This window comes from Callorhinus ursinus, unplaced genomic scaffold (assembly GCF_003265705.2).
Source record: "Callorhinus ursinus isolate GAN/ISIS: 27379988/994484 unplaced genomic scaffold, GSC_fseal_2.0 scaffold39, whole genome shotgun sequence".
Taxonomy (NCBI): Eukaryota; Metazoa; Chordata; class Mammalia; order Carnivora; family Otariidae; genus Callorhinus; species Callorhinus ursinus.
Genome location: NW_027397101.1, coordinates 15829416 through 15852481, shown reverse-complemented (window position 1 = coordinate 15852481; position 23066 = coordinate 15829416). Strand labels below are relative to the sequence as shown.

The 23066-nt window shown below is 36.0% G+C and overlaps 1 protein-coding gene across 14 annotated transcripts in view; it reads left to right on the top strand.

Annotated features, from left to right (window-relative positions):
- MPDZ (multiple PDZ domain crumbs cell polarity complex component) overlaps positions 1 to 23066 on the top strand; it is a 167602-nt gene that overhangs the window by 35495 nt on the left and 109041 nt on the right. For all 14 annotated transcript variants that reach the window (XM_073880795.1, XM_073880790.1, XM_073880788.1 and 11 more), the window contains exons 4-8: positions 17276 to 17485; positions 17888 to 18027; positions 18678 to 18891; positions 19617 to 19745; positions 21744 to 21953. In XM_073880795.1, the coding sequence (XP_073736896.1) occupies positions 17276 to 17485; positions 17888 to 18027; positions 18678 to 18891; positions 19617 to 19745; positions 21744 to 21953 (903 nt within the window). The remainder of the gene's footprint in view (positions 1 to 17275; positions 17486 to 17887; positions 18028 to 18677; positions 18892 to 19616; positions 19746 to 21743; positions 21954 to 23066) is intronic.

The window sequence follows — 23066 nt, the reverse complement described above, 5'->3', positions numbered from 1 at the left end:
CATGTGCTGTGGACGTTGTCCCATTTCGCTAGTCCATCAGCTACATGAGGTGTGCGTGATCCCATTCTGTCCATGAAGAAATTGAGGCTGAAATGTCTTGTAACTTAATCTGGAGCACACAATTAGTCATTGGTAGATTTAGAAGAAGAATGTAAGTCTGTCTGACCCAAAGCTAGTGCTTTTTTTTACTTTTAATTTACACTGTTTCTAAACCCTTGGTTCTCTGCTTAAAGGAACAAATAGGTTGGGAAAATCGTTATTAGCATTACTAAAGAGAAATGCACTTAATGTTTAGTAAATTCAGATTCATTAAGATTTGCCATTTCCCTTAAATTCTCCCCCAAATTTTAATCAGAGGACCTTTTTAATATAAACCAGAACTTTCATTCTGCTTTTTAAATAATTATGCTAGCTTTTACAGTAGATGTGAACTGAGTAGGATAATAGTGGAAGGAGAGACAGTGTGACAAAGTACCATCAGTCTTCCATGTGCCCATTTCTGTATATTTAAACTTATCTGTAAGGTTTGGTTTTATTTTTCTCTAAGCAGACTGTGAACTGTGAATCAGTTTTATTTGTCTTCTGGAAATGTGGGACTGATAGGAAAAACACTACAAACACTCTAACATGTTGTTCATCTAAGTTTCCAATTTCTCTCTCTTTTTTAAAGATTTTATTTATTTGAGAGAGAGAGTGCGTGTGCAAGCTGGGGAGGGAAGGCCGAGGGAGAGGGAGAAGCAGACTCCTTGCTGAGCTCAGACTCCCCCCCCCAACCCCCCATGCACTGCTCAGTCCCAGGACCCTGAGACCATGACTTGAGCCGAAGTCAGACGCTTAACCAACTGAGCCACCCAGGGGCCCCCTAAGTTTTTAATTTTAAATTTCTCTTTGTCTTGGCATTTAAGTTATATTAATTTACTTAATTTGAATACTTTCACCCCTTTGATGTAGAAAGTTTCAGCATGCTTTGATAAGAATATTACTTTTGGTCAATCTATGTTCTTTAAATTTTTTCCCTTGGAAGTTTTGCTAAGAAAGCACAGAAGTGTTGAGATTTAAATAAGGAAAAGACATTCTGCAAATACACATCAACACACATGCCTAGACCATGGTGTATATGCAGCGTTCCACTTGCCATTTGTTCTTACAAAGCACAAAAAGGAGTTTTAGAATTAAGTACATTTCAGATTTGTTTGAAAACCATTTACTACTTTTGGGATAAAATCATGCCATATTCATCTTTGTCTACTTTGTACCTAATCTGATATTTTACTTAAGTTAAATAAATGATTGTTTAATTAAGAGATATGTAAATATTCATGAAAATTCAGAACTGTTGTGCATCAGTAGTTATCTTTTCTTTCCAGAGAAATGATTTTTAGTATAAATAAATTAGCCAGCTAACTGAAGTTACACCGAAGGCCTTGTATGTTTTTCCTAGTAAACATATTGGAAAGAAGCGCCACTCATCACCATCATCATCATCATGGTGATTACCACGTATGAAATTCTTACTGTGTGCCAGGAACTATTGTCTCTGTTTCATCATTGCAACAATACTTTGAAGTGGTAGATAGTAGTAGATAGATGTACTAGATAATGTATTTTCCTTATTTTATGGATGGGGAAATGAAGGCACAGGGAGGTTAAATGCTGGAGCATTTAGTATTTAAATGTAGGCTCGCTGACTTCAGACCCCAGGTCTTAATCATGGGGCTCTGTAGTTTTTGTTTCACTGGCCTTGTAAACAGCGTAATGAACACGATTTCAGGATATCCTGGTGATTTGAGGCCTTCATTATGATGTGATCTCAGTTGCTGGCAGTGTAGTCTAATAGGATTTGGAAACAGACACAACCCAGATTTGTGTTGTGTCATTGATATTTATTAGTAGATGACTTTATATATATGTATATGTATTTAACTTCACTGAACCTCTTTTTTGCCCCTCCATTAGTTGTAATGTGGGAACTAAATAACATGGATCTAAAAACTCTAAGGCATAAGCTGGGTGCTTAACAGGCACTCAATAAATATTGATTCTCTTCTTGGTGCTTCTTCCTCCTATTGAAATTTAATATTCTAAGGCAGCAGATCTCAAATATTTTAAGACCCCATTACATTCTTAAAAATTACTAAAGACCTCAGAGAGGTTTAATTTATGTGGTTTTATGCATTGATATTTTCCAGGTTAGAAATTAACATTGAGAACTATTTTAAATATATATTAATTCATTTGAAAATAGCAGTAATCCTTTGCTTTAAAAATTAGAAGACTGGCATTGTTTTACCTTTTTTCACATCTCTTTAATGTTGTTTAATAGAAGACTGGATTCTCGTATCTGATTCTGCATTTGATTTGTTTGGATTTGTTGTTTTAGTCGATGTATATGGAGAACATCTGGCCCCATGTAGCTGTTTAGCTGGCAAAGGAAGGAGGACAGCCTTTTTGTGGCTATCCTTCTTTGATAGTGCACCAAAACTACTGGTATTTTCTTTTTTTATAAAGATTCATTTATTTGAGAGAGAGAGCACATCCGTGGGAGTGGGCAAGCAGGCAAGCAGAGGGCGGGGGTGGGGCAGAGAGAAAGAGAATCTCAAGCAGGGTCTTCACTGAGCATGGAGCCCAACATGGGGCTGGATGCAGGGCTTGGTCCCACGACCCTGAGATCACGACTTGAGCCCAGACCAAGAGTCAGATGCTTAACTGACTGAGCCACCCAGGCACCCGTATTGGTAGTTTCTTAAAATTAAAGTTATAAGGTGGAATCAGAAACCAAATCAATGAACATTTTGTACTCTATTACAGTAAAATTGATCTTGTGCTTTGAATTTTTTTTAACCGTGCATATTTTTGTAATAAATTGGTTGTCTGGAAAATTTGAAAAACAGGAAAATTAAGTTTCACATTTCATTATATAATATCATAAATTTATACTTGCTAATATTGCTTCTGGTGTTATCAATAGTCTTTAGATTGTGGAAAGGTGTCAAGCTCAGGGTGGCAGCTAACAAGTTTTCCAAAATTCTAATTGTCACTTGAAACCTCAAATTTTACTATTGGCAACAGTTACTGTCAGTTGTTTTCCTTGAAGTGAGAAGCTTACTTTATTTTTGAGAAATTATCTGCCGTATATCAAGTTTGTACAGTCATTTTTTTGACTTTCATTAGCTTTTTCAAGGAATATGGTGCCCATGAGAAGAGTAGCTAGTTCAGCTTGCAACTCAAACAATAATGCTTTTCCTCTAGACAAGAGTTATATTTTTTCTTTTTTAAAAGATTCTATTTATTTATTTGTCAGAGAGAGAGAGAGAGAGAGAGCATAAGCAGGGGGAGCGGCAGGCAGAGGGAGAGGGAAAAGCAGGCTCCCCACTGAGGCAGGGAGCCAGGCACAGGGCTTGATCCCACATCCCAAGATCATGACCAGGACAGAAGGCAGACATGCTCAACCAACTGAGCCACCCAGGCACCGCGACCAGAATTGTATTTTTTATACACCAGAACTGTGTTATGTTCACTTCTCATTTTGAATCACAGAATATTAAAAAGATGTGTACCCAAGAGTCAAGATGGAAAAAAAACTAATTTTAACTACTGCATCAAGAACTTTTTTTTTTTAAAGATTTTATTTATTTATTTATTTGAGAGCGAGCACGTACCACAAAGCAAGAGAGAGCACAAGGCAGAGGGGGGGGCAGGGCCAAGGAGGGGAAGAGCTGGCGTGGGGCTGAGGGGGGAGAGGCAGAAGGACAAGCAAGACTCCCTGCTGAGCAGGGGGCCCAATGGGGGGGCTTGATCCTCGGACCCCGGGGATCGGGGATCATGAACTTAGCAAAAGGTAGCTGCTTAACCAACTGAGACATCTAGGTGCCCCCTTCATCAAGAACTTTTTTTAAAGTGACTTAGGCGGGGAGGTAATAGACTATTGCTCTTGATGAGAAGAGCTGATAAGAATAGTGTCTTTTTCTTGCAGCCTATCACAGACACCTCTCCCCTAATAACAATAAAAAGTAAAGTACTATCAAAAAAGGTCAAACAAGTATGAAAAAGAAACCATTGCTTTTGAAATTAGTGGACTTTAATTGGAATTTCAGGAACTCGGGATAGGTTAAGGAATCCTGTAATATCTTACTTCATTGTAGAACCTAACTTTTTTTTAAATGGTAAACTTAAAATTTATTGTATAACAATAATGAAAAAAGTTTAAGGCAAAACTGTGACTGTTTTAAGTTCAGGTTATTTTGCAATCTTTACTCAAGTATTCATATACGTTTTAAGGAATGGGGGGATTTGAATCTTTTCAACTATAAGTATTTCTATAGATTTTAGTGAAATTTAGACCTTTGAAAAATTAGTTTATAAAATACACATGGAATACTCTGCATTATGCTGACTGAACCTGACATTTTAGTGCATTATGTATTGTGTATTGATTTAATTCTGATGTAATTTTAAGAATAAATAAAATTTTCATAGATGCAGCTCTGAGTGAAGACTAGAACATTCTAAGATAGCATAACCTGCCATGTGGCCATTCGTTTAACATGACGACATCACTTACATTGTATAGACTTCACAGTTTTGTGCTTGATCTTGTCATTTAATAGTCTATAACAATAGGCATTGCTTTAGGTAGATTACTGGTCATTTATGTATGCCTTTCTAAATATCAAAAGGGAGAAGATAAGAGTCTTAGGTACTCTTTAATTCATTTTTTTCTTTGCCTTTCATCTTGAGTTTCTTGGTTGATCATTTATCCTTTTTATTTAGCACCTGGGAATTTTAGGACAAATGTGCCACTGAAACTTTATAGAGGCAGATGGCAGAAAATTTACATTTTATTACTCAGAATGACTGCTTAACCATCCTTGGGTTAAGGAATTATTTTCTAAATTCAATAACCTTATATTTTTTAAAATTTATCAGCCAGTGATCTTCAATGGCTACCTTAAGATATCTACAAATTCTCGTCCACTATCTGCTTTGCTATTCAACAATTCATAGCTATTAAAAGAAAGGTATTCTATCTTAGTAGGTGGGTGAACTATGCCTGGTGGAGCAATTTTATGGGATATCTAACATATGCAAGCATTTTATCTCTTTAATTACTGCCCCACCCCCTAGAGCCCAATGTCTTGGATATTTGAAGTGCTCAGTAAGTATTTGAATGAATGAAAAGAAATTCACATAGACAATGTGAAATTATGCTTATTCCATCAGAAAATGCACCCCTTCCCGCCACCTTATAATTTGCTGCTCCGTTTTCTGTCGTGTTTAGTTCAGGAGCTGTGGAGGTACTTTATGTCCAAAATAGTCTCGTCACATTAAGCTAATCCCCTTTGAACATGCAACTCAATTTCTTTAATTAGCTTTAAAAATAAGGATCATTAAATCAGAGTGCCACCATCAATTACTGTGTAAGGGTTTGCCTGTTCAATAATGCATCAGAGTTGTGCTCTAATCAGTATTTCACTGAAAGATTTATGGAAAAGGAGGCCTCCCTTGCTTCCAAACTTGAAATACAGTTCTATTATGTATAAAAATTTTTTCCTGTGATTGCTACCATTTTAGGTGCTGTATTTTATTGAATACTTTTGGTATCCTATCCATCTTTGCATTTCATATTTGGGATTAGTTCCAGAGAACGTTTTATAGCATTTTTGTAAATTCACAAGAAAATAAGCACTTTTCTTGTTCTGCAAGAAGAAAAGACAAGGTGCAGATTAAAAAAACAGTCTGCATTTCTATGAGGTGCACCTGTTATGGCAAATTCCCCAGAGAGTGCCTTATTTCTTATTTCTCATTATGTTAAGGAGTAACAATCAAAAAATTGGGAAATTGAACTAGCAATATATGTTTATAAATTTATTTAAAGTCTACCAAAACTAGGATTGTAAAAGCAGTGGTCATTTTTCTTGCTTAGTGCAAGATAATACATATTTTAGCTTTGAAATTATAGAACTATCCATCAAATTATATGTGCATTTGGGTCACTTTATTCTCATTGCTCTTCTGTGCTTTCAGAATAGGTCAAAATAAGAAGACCAGAAAACCGGTTTTGATAATCTATATAAAGATACTTTAGGAAATTCAGTTTGAACCTAAGCAATCATTTTTCTAGACAATTGTACAAGTACTTCTGGAAAGATTGGTGTTAGCCATTAAAATAGAGCTAATAATATTAATTTCCTTTTCAGTTAACAACCCAGAAGGGACTGGGCGCCTGGGTGGCTCAGTGGTTAAGCGTCTGCCTTCGGCTCAGGTCATGATCCCAGGGTCCTGGGATTGAGTCCCACATCGGGCTTCCTGCTCAGCGGGAGGCCTGCTTCCCCCTCTCCCACTCCCCCTGCTTGTGTTCCTGCTCTCGCTCTCTCTCTCTCTCTCTATCAAATAAATAAATAAAATCTTAAAAAAAAAAAACAACCCAGAAGGGATAGATGAAACATAAGAAGTCAATATTTCAATATTTTTAGCAGATTTAGTTTAGCAAATCTATATATTTGAAGATGTTATATTTGGTTAAACTTAAGTACATAGATTATGTGATCAAAATATTTAAGACATTCATCTTTTCAGGTAGTTTTAGAAAGAAATTAATTTTGTATAATAGGTATTGAAAAAATTTATAATTTTGAAATCTCAGGTATATCAACCTTGTATCAGGGTGGGTCAAAATACTTCAGTATAAAAGTATTAGATGGCATAATGCTTATGTTTTTCTTCTTGTAATTTGGTGTGCAATTAAATGATTTACAAGTTGTAAAAACTCATAACCTTTGAGAAAGAAAAATCTATGTGTGCTGCAGAGGTTAAAACGCACTTGCTGAGGATTCATCTTGAGCACTTGTTGAAGGATTTATTCTGTGGATGGGAATTAGCCAGTTGAATCCATATCAAGCCTGCAGAGAGTCATACATCACAGTAATAGATTTGGCTTCATCTTCAGATACCCAGTTTTTATATTCTCTTTCACTTAATGTGAATGCCTGATAATTGAACTTTAAATTCTGAGTTTCTGTCAGAAGATTTAGCTTGATAATACAGAGGCTGTTCAAAGCACTCTCTTTCCTTCAGAGAAGTGTATGTTTTATCAGTCATTGGAGTGCTCCAGGTTCTCTGCTCTGATTTTATCACTTACCTTGCAAACTTCAAAAAAAAAAAAAAAAAGAGAGAATTAACATACAGCAAAGGGCACAATTATATAGTTCAAAGATTTTGTGTAAATTGAATGTACACATATAACTCTTCACCTAAATCGAAGTATAGAAAATTATTAACACTCCACAATACTCTGTATCCCCTTAGTTGATTCTCAGCCTCTCCCCAAAAGAATCACTTTTTTTTCCAGCCTATGTGAGATAAAATTGACATATAACTGTGTAAGTTTAAGATATACAAAGTGATATTTGATATGCACATATACAGGGAAATTACTACCACAGTGAGGTTAGTTAACATATCTGTCACCTCAGTAATGATGTGTGTGTTTGTGTGTGTGTGTGTGATTTAAACATTTAAGATCTACTCACTTAGCTTTCGAATATACCATAGAGTATTGTTAACTATAGTGACCACATTGTGTATTAGATCCCCAGAACCTACTTATAACCGGAAGTTTGTACCCTTTGATCAACATCTCCCCACTTCCCCTAAGCTCTGGCAACCTCCAGTCTACTCTCTGTTTTTATGAGATTGGCTGTTTTGGATTCCTCGTAGAAGTCAGATCATACTGTTTTGACTGTTATCCCATAAGTAAGTATTTGAGTTTTATATAAGTGCGATCTGAGTGTACGTGCTTTGTTCCTGGCTTTGTCGTCAGTTTGCGTCTGTGATAGTCCTTCGTGGTGTCATATGTACCTGTAGTTCTTCCATCTGTCATTGTATGAATGCACTAGACTGTATCTGTACTTTGTAATTTTTACTAGTTTTTGGCTATTACAAGCAAAACTGCCATAAACGTTCTAACACATGTCCTTTGTTGTTCATAAATACACATTTCTCTTGGATGTTTACTTAAGAGTGAAATTTCTGGGTCTTAAGGTACATATTCACCATTTGTAGATTCTGTCAAATTGTTATCCAAAGTAGTTGTAGGACTGTGCTCTCAGTATAATGTAAGAAATGTAAGAAAATTCTCATTGTTCCCCATCATTGCTTACACTTGGTACTGTCAGCTTTAAATTTCTCTTTTTCCAATTCTAGCCGCTCTGGGGGGTATGTTGTAGTATCGTAAGATGATTAATGATACTGAGCACCTTGTCATGTGATTATTGATCATTTGGATGTCCTCCTTGGTGGAGTTCCTGTTTTAAGTCATTTGCCATTTTTTCTATTGGTTTGTCAGTCTTACGGACTTATGAGAGTGTTTTTTTGTTTTTTTGTTTTTAATTTTCTGAATACAACTTCTTTGCTGGACCTTTGATTGCAACTGTCTTTTTCTCCTTTGTGTCTTGCTTTTTGACTCTCTTAGTTACATGTTTTGATGACCAGAGTTGTTTTTTTTTTTTTAAATAAAGTTCAATTTTTAAAACTTTTCCTCTATGGTATTGCCTTTTTTATCCTACTTAAGAAATTACTGATTATGCCAAGGATATAGAGATTTTCTCTCAGAAGCTTGCTTTAGCTTCTAAATTTCGGCTGTGGTATGAGGTAAGTATGTATGTTAATTAATTTTCCATTTGACTGTCCATTTGAACCAGAACCATTTATTGTAAAGATCATTCTTTTCTCCCTTATATTGGCACACTAAATCATGTGGTCATATATATGTGGCTCTGTTTCTAAACTTTAGGTTGTATTCTAGCTTTTTAAAATAATTTTATCATATTTTAGATGCAATCTTTTTTTAAATTTTAGTTTGTGGTGTTTTTTTCTAGGAAATAGAGCTGCTTTTTTGTATTGACTCTATCAACTTTATTTAGAATGTTGTTCAGATCTTTCATATCCTTATTGATCCCCCCATTCTATCAGTTACTGAAAGAGATAAATTATAATCTCTACTTATGTTTGTGAATGTTTCTGTTTCTCATTTAGATTCTGAGTCCTTTTGCCTTACATGTTTTGAGATTATATTTTTGTTTTTAAGACTTTTAAACTTTTTTTTTAAAGATTTTATTTATTTATTTGAGAGAGAGAGAATGAGAGATAGAGAACACGAGAGGGAAGAGGTTCAGAGGGAGAAGCAGACTCCCCGCTGGGCAGGGAGCCCGATGGCGGGACTCGATCCAGGGACTCCAGGATCATGACCTGAGCCGAAGGCAGTCGCTTAACCAACTGAGCCACCCAGGCGCCCTGTTTTTAAGATTTTATTTATTTATTTGACAGTGAGAGAGAGCACAAGCAGGGGGAGTGGCAGAGGGAGAGGGAGAAGTGGGCTCCCTGCCAAGCAGGGTGCCCTATTTTGGGCTAGATCCCAGGACCCCGGGATCATGACCTGAGCCAAAGGGAGACGCTTTTTTAGTATATGTGCTGCCGAAGTGAGCAATAAAGGGAGACGCTTAACCGAGGGAGCCACCCAGGAGCCCCTGAGGTTATATTTTTAGGTGACTAAGACTGTCTTGTCTTTTACTGAATTAACCCTTTATCGATATGAATTGTCCCTCTTTATCTTCAGTAACACTTCTTGACTTAAAGTCCACTCCTCTGATACTAGGGCAGGTGTACCAGGCTTCTGGTTAATGTAGGGTGGATCTCTCTGCTTTCATCTTTATCTTTTTTTATTATTAACTTTTATCGTTAGTAAACAGCATGTATTTGTGTTTTGTTGTGTTATACAATTTGAAAATTATAGTCATTTAATGTAATTAGTAATAAATTTTATTTTAATTTACAATTTATTTTCTTTTTGTCTTGTTTTTTCTTTTTTGTATTAGTTCACTTTTTATTTTATCTTCTTCTATTAGCATGCTATTATTCTTTTAGCGGTTACCCCAAACATAATAGTAAGTATCCTTGGCCTATTTGAGTCAACTTTTTAAAAAAAGTTTTGTAATTTTGTCATAATTTATTTTGTAATAATTTAGTAATAATTATTTTGTAATAATTATAGATTCTCAGTAATTTTTCAATATTGTATAAAGAGGTCCTATATGTACTTCACCAAGTTACCTCCAGTGGTCACATCTTGGTAATTAAAGTAAAATATCAAAACCAAGGAAACTGGGCGCCTGGGTGGCTCAGTTGGTTAAGCGACTGCCTTCGGCTCAGGTCATGATCCTGGAGTCCCTGGATCGAGTCCCGCATCAGGCTCCCTGCTCAGCAGGGAGTCTGCTTCTCCCTCTGACCCTCCCCCCATCTCATGTGCTTTCTCTCTCATTCTCTCTGTCTCTCAAATAAATAAATAAAATCTTTAAAAAAAAAAAAAAACAAGGAAACTGATAATGGTTCAATGTCTGTCAGTTTTTTTCAGTCTGTGTCATTCTTTCTCTTGCATAGATCTATGTAATCACCATCACAATCTAGATACTGTTCCATCACCATAGTGATCTCTCTGTGCTACTCATTAATTGCTATACTCTGTTCCCTCCCTGCCACCACTCCTGTCCCCTGGCAATTTTTCTGTCTTTATAATTAAATAATTTCAAGAAGTGTATAAAAATAGTCATAATGTATGTGCCCTTTAGAAATTGTCTTTTTTAACAGGAGAGGAAGAAAAGGGGAGTATGTCAGAGGGGGAGACGAACCATGAGAGATGATGGACTCTGAAAAACAAACTGAGGGTTCTAGAGGGGAGGGGGGGAGGGGGTTGGGTTATCCTGGTGATGGGTATTGAGGAGGGCACGTTCTGCATGGAGCACTGGGTGTTATGAACAAACAATGAATCATGGAACACTGCACCAAAAACTAATGATGTAATATATGGTGATTAACATAACAATAAAAAAAAGAAATTGTCTTTTTTTATTCTACATAATGCTCTTGTGAACCATCCAAGTTGGTGTGTCTATTCATATTTTGTTCCTTTTTATTGGTTAGTATTATTCCATGGTATGGATGCACCTCTTAAGAGACCCTTTGTTTCTTTCCAGTTTTTCACTCTTGTAGATAAAGCTGCTGCAGGGTTTTGTGTGGACATAATTTTCAGATCTGTATAACAAGTGCCTAAGAGGTAATTGCCATGTTGTATGGTAAATGCATGTTTAGGGGCGCCTGAGTGGCTCAGTCGTTAAGCATCTGCTTTTGGCTCAAGTCATGATCCCTGGGTCCTGGTATCGAGCCCTGCGTCGGGCTCCCTGCTCCGCAGGAAGCCTGCTTCTCCCTCTCACACTCTCCCTGCTTGTGTTCCCTCTCTCGCTGTGTCTCTCTGTCAAATAAATAAATCTTAAAAAAAAAAAATGCATGTTTAGTTTTTTTTCAGAAACTGCCAAACTGTTTGTCAGAGGGGCTCTACCATTTTACATTCCTGCCAGCAGTGCATGAGCAGGCCATTTTCTCCACATTCTCATCAGCATTTGGTGTTGTCACTGTTTTTTATTTAGTCATTCTGATAGGTATATAGTGATATTCTTTGTGCTTTTAATTTGCATTTCTCTAATAGATAATGACGCTGAACATCTTCTGTGTTCTTATTTGCCATCTACATATCCTCTTTGGTGAAATGTCTTTGTTCCTTTTCTAATTGGATCTTCTTTCACATTGAGGTTTGAGTTTTCTTCTTCTAGGCCAAACATGAGTCTTTTGTCACGTATATTACCCTTAACTTATTTTGATTTTACTTTAATTGGAACTTTTGCTACTTCCTGGAAAATGAAAGGAACTTAGGACAGTTCAACCTTCTGTACCCTGCTTGTGCCTTTTGTGTAATTATTATGTACTTTCTTTCCTACCTATATTTAAAACTCCACAAATTTTATTTATTGTTTTAAAACATTACCATTTACTCCCTTTAAAAAAAAAAAGATTAATTGATTTATTTTAAAGAGAGAGTTCAAGAGCGAGCGGGGAAGGACAGAGGGAGAGAGAGAATCTCAAGCAGACTCCCCGCTGAGCGTAGAGCCTGAGGCGGAACTCGATCTCATGATACCAAGATCACAGCCCGAGCTGAAACCAAGTTAGATGCTAAATAGACTGGGCCACCCAGGTGTGCCCTGATTTACTCAAATCTTTAAACCTGTTTTTGTTCTCTTCAGTCTTTTCTGCATTAGGGAAATTCCATGAGGGATCTTTTGTATTTCTAAGAGTTTACTTGTATATTTCTTTAGTAGAATTCTTTTTATTTATTTATTTATTTTTTATTTATTTGACAGGGAGAGACACAGGAAGAGAGGGAACACAAGCAGGGGGTGTGGGAGAGGGAGAAGCAGGCTTCCCGCGGAGCAGGGAGCCCGACGTGGGGCTTAATCCCAGGACCCTGGGAACATGACCTGAGACGCTTAATGACTGAGCCACCCAGGTGCCCCTCTTTAGTAGAATTCTAAAGCAACACTGTGTGTATGTGTGTAGGGAAGGTATTTTGAAAATGCTAAATTGACAGTTTTTTGTTTTTGTTTTTAGTTTTTTTTTATTCTATTGTCTCCTGTTTGTCATTGATTAACTTGAAAGATTAGTTGTCAGTTTTATTCTTCTTTGAAGGTAATGTGCCATTTTGTTCAGGTGGCTTTTGAGCTCTTCCCTTTGTCTTGGCTTTCAGCAGTTTTACTGTGACGTGCTGTGGTAGTCAGCCTCTGGGATGGACACGGATAATCCCTGCTAGTGTTCACGCTCTTGTGTGATCTCTTCTTGAGTGTGGGGTGGGTTTATTGATTTGCTTCTGATGAATAGAATGTGGCAGAAGTGATTGTTTCTTTTTGATACCTTTACAGATTTTTTTCACAGCACTTTATATAAAGTTTCTGATTGATCCAGTGGAAGGGTTACTCTGATATAGCTATGCCCACAGGGTGAGCTTAACTGTATATAGAACTAAAGAGAATTTTTTGTCTTCTTGGAATGCTGTTACAGAAGCAGCTCTCTTAGCCCACCTCCAAATAGTGACTTGCTAAGTGAAACGATACTGTCCTGCGAGGCATATGACTGATGCTCAGAGCACAAAACACTTATTTTCAGACATTTTCTTGTGTGTGCTTCTGCAGCTGTCACAGGTAAATGTGCATTTATCAGTCATTTTTAGAGATGTTTTGCCTGTCATAATTATTTTTATAATTACGTGTCTTTGTTGCATAATATAAAAATTTATGGCAAGGCATTTTTTCCATGAAACTTACTTATTTGAAAAACCACATAAAAGAATTGATAAAACAATTGTTGGTAAATTGGTTGTGTGTTATCAAACTGTAAAACACTGAAGAAAGAGCTCATGAAAATCCAGGTTTCTTTAATGAAATTATTTTTCAGGAGTCCACGTTGTTGCTTCATCTTAAAGAGACTGAAATTGAAAATAATGCCATATTAAATGAGTGCAGTTTGTGCAAGAAAGGAGTGGGGAGCTCTCATGCATCAGGATATTTGTGAATGAATACATTCATGCTTTAAGTTAAAATAAAATACTTATGTATTTGTCCTGTGTTATGATTTCTGCTTTATCTGGCCTTTTGAAATAACTGAACCAATTTCTGTTCTGACTGCATCCTTTTTTTTTTTTTTAAAGATTTTATTTATTTATTTATTTATTTATTTATTTATTTATTTAATAGAAGGAAAGAGAGAGAACACAAATGGGCAGAGGGGCTAGAAGACTCCCTGCTGAGTGGGGAGCCTGACCAGGGAGGATCCCAGGACCAAAATCAGACACTTAACTGACTGAGCCACCCAGGCCCCCACTGACTGTGTCTTAAAAGAGGACTTCATCTATACTTCTAAATACTGAAGGGTGTTTCATCCTGCCTTATTACAAAGAATTTGGCTTTTTAATTGAGTAATTTACATAACCTTCATTTTAAGTTATGTTTTAGGTATTAGCATTAATTCAAATCCATAAGTTAATATGTTATTTACTAAGAACATAAAAGGACTTTTTAGATTGAAATACTCAGCCAGAACTTAAGCAGAGAACAGATAATTATTTGGTGACTCTTGCTCATTTACTAGCAACTTCCATAAATTATACAGATTGTTTATCTGTATATAAAAATACCAGATAGTTGTGTTTTCTTCTGTTTATTTTATATTTATAAACCAAGATGGGAGTCAAGCTTTTTTTATTAAACATTTATGCTGTGTCTGCTATGAACAGGTCTATCAAGACAAATAAGAACCATTCCTGTTTTGCAAGGAGATTATAGTTCCAAGAGCCATTTTATTAAACAGTTACAGCAGAGTTAGAAGGTGCCTTTGTGCTTTTTTCTGAGTGTAAATCTGCACATTTAAAAACAACCCTTTTGTATGATGATATGATTAAATTGTAGTTTTTAAATATGTGATCTCTTTAACCTCTGCTCTTATATTTACCTCAAGGGCCAGGAGGAGACAGGAGGAGTCACTGACATTGGTTAAAACTTTAACAAATTTGGAAAAAAAACCACTGATACTCAGTACTTTTATATGATTCTAATAGTATTGTATTTTTTCTGTTCCTGTAACTTTACTTCTAGAGTGCCTTCACACCTAGTCTTTCATAAAATCAGAGCTTCTGTTTCACCAGTTAACTTCATATAGATAAAATCTTTATTCTTGGAATGTGATTTGTTCATTCTGGCTTACCGTAGTACAAGTCCAAATATTTTTCTCCTGTGCAAACATACTATAGGCATTAGGTCTTGGTGTGTGGGATCCTCAGCCTGTCACAGATTTCATTATGCCATCTGCTTCAACCTGAGCAGTGTATCTTCTGCTGGCAGACTTTATTGAAGTTGCCATGGCCCAGGGCTCAAAAAAAAAAAAAAAAAAACAAGTTTGGCATAAGGAGCTTGCTTTTGAAAAAATAATAATTGATCATGCCTGCTGTAGATTTTAAAATAACCATTTGAAAGGATTCCCAAAACCCTCTTCTCAACACAGTGATCTCTCTTCATCGGTGATTGTAGATAGCCAATATAGTATAAGCCAATATAAGTTGGATTATTGGTAACTTTATTAACTTAACTGAGTCTTCTGTTTAATTTTAAGGACAGGTAACAAACTCTTAGGCATGGGTTGGTGATGTGTTGTAAAATATTTTGATTGCTCTGTCAGTGTAAATTTTACCTAATGTTTTATTCCCAGAAATGATACCTCAAGTGATTGTTTGTTATGCGTATAGTACAAACATAAGAACTCCGTGATGAAAAAATCCTGGTCATAATCTACTTATTAGATGTGTGACTTCGTGTAATTTTGTCATCTGAAAAATGGAAATAATGATAGTGGGGGGGTTGTTGGGGAAATGAAATCAGAGTAGATCCCTCAAAAAATAAACATTTATTCTGCAAATGTATATTGAATGCCAACTCTGTGCAAGGCACTCTTATAGAGAATGAAGGATATAAGAGAGGATAAAATAGTCTAATTCCTCCACTGGGGAATTCTACATTCTAGTCTGTCCACACAGATTTGGATGGAAGCTCCATGACGACAGGGTCCATGGCAAGTGCCAAGAAGAAAAACAGAACAGGGTAAGCTCATGGAGCATAATGGTGGGGTGCTGTCTTGGGTAGGGTTGTCAGGGTGGGCTTCTCTGGGATAAAGTTGAGCACACCTGAATGAAGTAAAACAATAAACATGTAGATGTTGGGGAAGGATGTACGTGGCTGATAGAGTGAGCAGTTTGGTTTGAGGAACTGTGAAGGGGTCAGTAGAGCTGGATCCTGCTGGGTGAAGGACATAGTGCAGGAGATGAGTTCAGAGAGTGATCCAAAATCATCATTGATGTACTCTTTCTGATAAAAATTGTTGCAAAGAATTACAGTACAGACACCCTACAGAAATGGGAAATTATTTAGCTTTAACTTGATGCTCTGTATAACAGGCACATACAAGTAATCATAGAATGTTTTTTTCCAGAATGGAATGATCTTTTTTGTCATTGTTGTTACTTATGTCCTTGTACCCGGAGTTAGTCAAATGGCAAGGCTTGAGGGTACAATCCTCCAGGCTTCCAGGTCCGCTGGAGACTTTTGACACCAACAGCAAAGAGTTAAGGTCTAACTATGAAGTTAGAGGGAAGAATCCACAAAAGACCACCCTCACTTCTGAGATGAACTGCAAGTTCTGGATGTTCCCCAACCCCCCTCAGGTTCATTAATTCAGTATAAGGACCTACAGAACTTACTAGAAGTTTTTCTCCTCATGCTTATGGTTGATTATAAAGAAAGGATGCAGGTAAAAAACCAGCCAAAGGAAGAGACACATAGTGCAAGCCTGAGGATTTCAAATATGAAGCTTCCATTTTCCTCACAAAGTGTTTCTTTTTCAGAATTGATGTGTAATGGTATGTATGGTGTGTTGCCAATCCAGGAAGCTCACCTGAGTTTGGTGTTCAGAAACTTTATTAGGGTATCATTTCATAGGCATGACTGACTGCCTATGTGATTTAACTTAGTGTCAGTTTGGGGCTGATATCTTGTGGCCTTGGAGCCCACCATGAATATATGGAAACTCCAGGGGTTTAGAGGTTACTTCCTAAGAGCTGGGGGTAAACGTCAGACCTCTCTTCAGGAAAAACCAAATTCTTTTAAGATTTTATTTATTTATTTGACAGAGGGACACACAGCGAGAGAGGAAACACAAGCAGGGGGAGTGGGTGAGGGAGAAGCAGGCTTCCCACGGAGCAGGGAGCCTGATGGAGGACTTGATCCCAGGACCCTGGGATCATGACCTGAGCCGAAGGCAGATGTTTACGACTGAGCCACCCAGGGGCCCCAGGAAAGACCAAATTCTTTACTACATATATTGTTCTAAAAATTCAAGAATATAAAAGATTAAATGACCCTCTGTCTCTCAGGGACAACTAATGTTATGTTGGTTGGTTGGTGTATATTCTCCCAGACGTTTAATACAAATATAAACATCTTTTTTGAATGTGCATTGTGTTGTACTGTACACATTGGTTGATAACTAGTCTTTTTCACTTTTGTGTGTATGTGAATTGTGTATGTTTGTGGGTGTTTTAATGAGTACCTTAAAGTTGAACACTGGAGGTAGATTTTGAAATTTTTCCCATCTAATAAACAATCCTGTATTGTGCATCCTTTATACATATATCTTTGTTATTCTCATTTTTCTCTTTGAAATTAATGTGCTAAATCAAAGGGTATGGGAATTTTGAAATTTCATATGTACTTCATTATTACCACTCAGGATGTTTTCTATGAAATTGTTTATGGAATGTCAAAATTGTTAATAATCTTCATATTGCTCTTAGGTAAACACTACAACATTGGCAATTTCAAATGTCGAATATGCTCACATTCCACATCTCAGTCCAGCTGTAATTCCTATTCTGCAAAATGAATTGTTCTTATCATCCTCAAATAATGGGAATCTGGAAGCATTTACAGGATCTGGTACTCCACACATCAATGGGAAACCTACTTGTGATGAATTTGATCAACTAATCAAGAATATGGCCCAGGTAAGAACATTTCTTCTTGTTAGTTATGATAGAACAGTGTAAACAAGTCCTGAATAATTGGAAGAATATGTATATGTTTATATTACATTATAAAATATATAATATATATGGTTAAATATATTTATGAGGACATTTATAACATCCGAAAAAATTGAAATGGAAAAGAAGTGGATTTTGTGTGAGTTTGGATGGTTCAGAAATTTTTCTGTTTCATTTCATTTTTTTTTATTCTTCAGGATCAATAATAAAATACGTCACTCTAGGTGATGCGTGATAAAGGTTATCTGAGAAAATTCTTTTAAATTATTTTTTTTAAACTCAGTAATGCCACTAATAAGGTAACTGTGAATGGAGTGATTAACTTTTAATTAAGAGTGATTTCTTGCTTTGTTTCCTGAACAGGGTCGCCACATAGAAGTTTTTGAGCTCCTCAAACCTCCATGTGGAGGTCTTGGGTTTAGTGTTGTGGGACTCAGGAGTGAAAACCGGGGAGAACTGGGAATATTCGTGCAGGAGATCCAAGAGGGCAGTGTGGCCCACAGGTACGACTCTTACGACGTCTTCTCCGTTTCTGATACTGTATTCAGAAGGTGTTGATGACCTTGGGAGAATTTAGAGAAGGAAAATGGATAAGAACAGAAACTTAATATAATCTGTTATTAATCAGTTTTTAGAAATCTTTAACATTACTGTGATAAAAAGCAAGTCCTTAGGAGGGAGAATGTCTTTTAAATGTGGTCATAAGCACTTTTTAGGAAGGAAAGGAGAATTTGAGTAGGACATTATTCTCATTATTATTAAATGGTCTCATTTTGACCGGATTTAAAAGTTGCAGTATAGAAAAGTATACAAATGACCCATGATAACTTGAGCTATATTTTGTTAATATACTCACAACAACTAAATGTATACACCTTTGCTTTTACTTGTAGTAAATAGGAACATCTAAGACAAAACATATAGGTTGAGTGAGTAGCTGTAAAGAAGGTGGCTTTTAAATGGGAGGGATTGATTAGGGGTAGATAACTGGAGCCCAAACTTAACATTTTCAAAAATAAAATTGCAGGGAAAAGCTTAAAAAGCGTGGACGTTAGAAAACTGGCTTAAAAATAACCTGAAAATATATGCAAAGAAGCTGTCGTTTCCTTGAGAGCTGTCAGATGTCTTTTACCCCTTTTTTCATTCCTGATAGAGATGGAAGATTGAAGGAAACCGATCAGATCCTTGCTATCAATGGACAGGCACTTGATCAGACAATTACACATCAGCAGGCTATCAGCATCCTGCAGAAAGCCAAAGATAATGTCCAGCTAGTTATTGCCAGAGGCTCATTGCCTCAGCTCATCAGCCCCATAGTTTCCCGTTCTCCATCTGCAGCCAGCACAATTTCAGCTCACTCTAACCCGGTAAGTACATAAGATTTGTAAAAGGGACAGATACTATTTTTGTAGTCCTTTTTGGTTGTCTACAGATTTCCATTTCCTGTAGGTCCTTGTATTTCTTGAGTTTTTCCCATTTTATTCTTTTACCTATCCCTAGCTTGGAATATTAATTAATTACTATTAAGTTATTGCCTTCTACATCAACTTTTACCTTTCTTTGTGTATTCTTCTAGTTGACCACGTTCCTCAAAAAAAAAAAAAAAATTGTTTTTCAACAAACCTGACTCTATCTTTAGACAGATAATAGTCTTGATTTTGCTTTATAAATTACAGAATTATACTGTTTGAGTTAGCTGTCAGTGACTTCAAGGAGTCCTCTAATTAGAAATCCTGTGAGGCAAGATTTTATAGAAGATAATCTTAACAGGTGATGATTTCTCCTTGATCTTTTTCTTTTTTTAGAAGTTCTACAAAGGATCTTGCAAATCAGTGCTTATCTTCAACTGGTTAAATGCGGTCACTATAAAGATGTATTTGATAATTTCAAGAATGATTATATCAATAGCAGTAACAATCTGTTGAAAGGGAATTATACTAAATCAAAGGGACATTCTTAAGGCTTATTATTATATCTGAACTCCAATACTTGATACCAGTCACAAAATAATATTCACAAAAATCTCAACTCTAATAAAATTTTAGTTTTTCCACCAAATTTTTTCAAATTCATATAGGAGTTTTGTTTTCAGGTTCACTGGCAGCATGTGGAGACTATTGAACTGGTGAACGATGGATCTGGACTGGGATTTGGCATCGTCGGAGGAAAAGCAACTGGAGTGATCGTAAAAACCATTCTGCCTGGAGGAGTAGCTGACCAGGTAAGCTACTCCAACAGGTGTTTTATGCTGTTTTATCAAATTATATGCCTTCATCTTTTATATTTTCTGTTAGAAAGAAGAAACTTTGGCCTTACATAATGTCAAAGAAGCTGAGTTAGAACTTCTGCTTTGCTGGGCTTTTCCTAAAGTGTTTTCTTAGCCCTGGGAGAAAGATCTTTGAAGAGGGACATTGATCTTAAGTTACAGCTCTATTTATTTATTTTTTTAAAGATTTGTTTATTTTAGAGAGAGAGTGCAACGGGGTAGAGGGAGAGGGAGAATCTCAAGCAGACTCCCTGCTGGGCACAGAGCTCGATGTGGGGCTTGATCCTAGGACCCTGAGATCATGACCTAAGCCAAAATCAAGAGTCAGATGCTTAACCACCGGAGCCATCCAGACACCCCTTAAGTTACAGTTTTAGGCAATGATCTTGAGACTCTTGTAGAGCCAGACTAAAGCCCAGGTTATGGTTTTGATCATTGTAGAGATAGCTGTCCTTTATTTTATGATCATAAATCGTATTTATAAACCTAGTCAGCCGTTTTATAGTCACAAGGTGTTATGGAAAGAAGAATACTTTATTATTGAGAGAAAAAACAAGATTCGACTTGTCCCTTTAGTGATGGTGTCATCTTTGTAAATGAAGCACAGCCTATTTTTATTACTCGGGAGTAGTTCGTTAAAGCGTTGCCATTTATGCTCTGTGACACTGTTGGAATATATGTGAGGAAAATTGTTGTAAAGTTACTGGTTATGATTTATATTTTAATTTGAAAAGTTCTAGCGTTAAGTAACTTTTGCTTTGGTTATAACATTTTGTTTATAAAGTTGTCTGTTTTTGCATGTGTGTTTGAACTTAAACTAGAAAGTTCATCAAGTATTTCTCATATTCATAAGTGAAAGCCTGTTTAATGGCAGCTTTATCAGTAGAGGTATTGACAGTAGCACAATAATATGCATATTTTCTTCCTTTTAAATAATAACCAGCCTTTAACAGTATTTTATGAAATTCCCCTAGTTGACTGGTTTGCAATAAATTAAGCCTTATCTTCAGTACAAGCTTGCACTGTCTAACACTATAGCTACTTGTAGCTACTTGCTACTTCTAAAATTCAAATTTAAATTAATCAAATTTAAATAAAATGAATGCCTGGGGTGCCTGGGTGGTGCAGTCAGTTAAGTGTCCGACTCTTGGTTTCAGCTCAGGTCAGATCTCTTGGGTCATGAGATCAAGCTCTGAGTCGGGCTCCACGCTTAGCACAGAGTCTACTTAAGATTCTCTCTCTCCGTCCCTCCGTCCCACCCCCACCCTACCCCTGCTCAAGCTCTCTCTCTCTAAAATAAATAAAGAAAATTTTAAAAAATTAAATAAAATGACAAATTCAGTTCCTTAGTTGGATTGAACACATTTCAGGTGCTCTGTAACTGCATGTCACTAGTAGCTGCCATATTGGATGATGCAGAACATTTCTGTCCCTTCAGAAATTTCTAGTGAACACTGCTTATATGGAGGATAATAAGACTCATCCATCTAAATTTTCATCTATTTCATCTGAAAATTATTCTTTTAGGGATATTTTTAATTGAAAGTATAAGACAGAAATGTATTAATTCACTGCTTTTTTGTGGTCTTTCTATATTTTTTGAGTAATATGTATTTGCATATGCTTCATCTTTACTTAGTGGCATTTTTTTTTGTCTGTTTCTCAAAAAACTTACAAAAGGCTTATTATTTTCCTGTATATAGTGGGTAGAAATTAAATTGAAAAGCTCTTATCAACTGTTGATTTAAGGAGTATTTGTGAATTTCAGTTACTTATATCACATTGAATAATGTTAAGATGCATCAAAAGACAGTTAAAATAACAACCACATGTTTAATGTTCTGTGACTGGTAATTCACATTACTGTTTTTAAATTGTTCTCTTTCCCTCATTTAGGATTTCTCTGATGAACTTAACATATTAGTAGCCTGATTAACTGGTCTCTTTATTCAGCATGGGCGATTGTGTAGTGGAGATCACATTCTAAAGATCGGTGACACGGATCTAGCAGGAATGAGCAGTGAGCAAGTAGCACAAGTGCTCAGGCAATGTGGAAACAGAGTTAAATTGATGATCGCAAGAGGTGCCGTAGAAGAACCAGCAGCACCCTCTTCTTTGGGCGCCACGCTTTCCTCATCCCCATCTCGTACACCAGAAGTGCGGGTAAGTAGGTAGAAACAGTTACTAGGAACCTCATGGACAATAGCATTTAGATGATAGTGCTGTTTAGAAACTAGACTTAATGATATTCATTCATATGTTCGTGCTAACGAATGAAAATTCAAGTGTAGACATGTTTCAGCACTAGTAATATCTTATCAATTAGGAATCGTGTAACAGATGAAAAATAGGTTTCTTTAAAAAATTCTAGGTTACTCTTTTACATCTTTCTCTAAGCAGCACACTTATGAGGATAATCTTTTGAAAGATGATAAAATTTTAAAGAATTATTTGCTACTGATAACTAAAATGTTTAATTTTATTTTTCTCCTATCTAGAAGGCTCTCTGTTAGGCAGGCTGTGAGTTCCATCATTCTCTTTCAATACCTTTCCTTTCAGTGTCTTTTTTGAGGGGAAGAAGAGGGGTGGGAGTATCAATGAAATAATTTTATCCAAAAATCTCTTAAATATTTAAAAACAGAATCACATCCAATTTCTAGATAAGCTTTATAGCAAATGCAAGTCCTGCATTCCTTTTTCATAGATCTAAAAACATCTATGATATTTTTCTGTTAAAGTGTTTTCTAATTAGTTGCTACGGATTCTTTTTTAATAGCCTCACCTCCTCCACAAACCCTTTAAAACTTTATTAGAACACTTGAAATTTCCATGATTGTGTTGTTTTTAGGATTGAGTTAGTTGCTATTTTTGCATAGAAAAAGAAGTAAAGAAAGCTTGTGTATGAAAGTATTTAAATCACATTCTTTTGTGGTAAACAAAACATTTTATTCAGCAATATATAAATGAATGCAATACCGAAAACCACTTGATGTAATTGAAAGCTTAGAAAAATATCTATTCTGTGCATATCATCATTTCTGAAGCTTGTGCCCCTTTTAAAACCATTCGATAGTCAAATTGCCACCCTCTAAAATAGCACTCGCATAAGTCTTATTAAAAATAGAAAACACATTTGTTTCAATTGAAGCAGATTTCATCCTGTCATTTTCTTGTAATTATCTAAACTTTAAACTTTTGCTAAGTTTGCACAGATAATTATGTGCAATGAAAAAAATAAATCAAACTTTACTATAAAATTATATCTCATTTAGATGG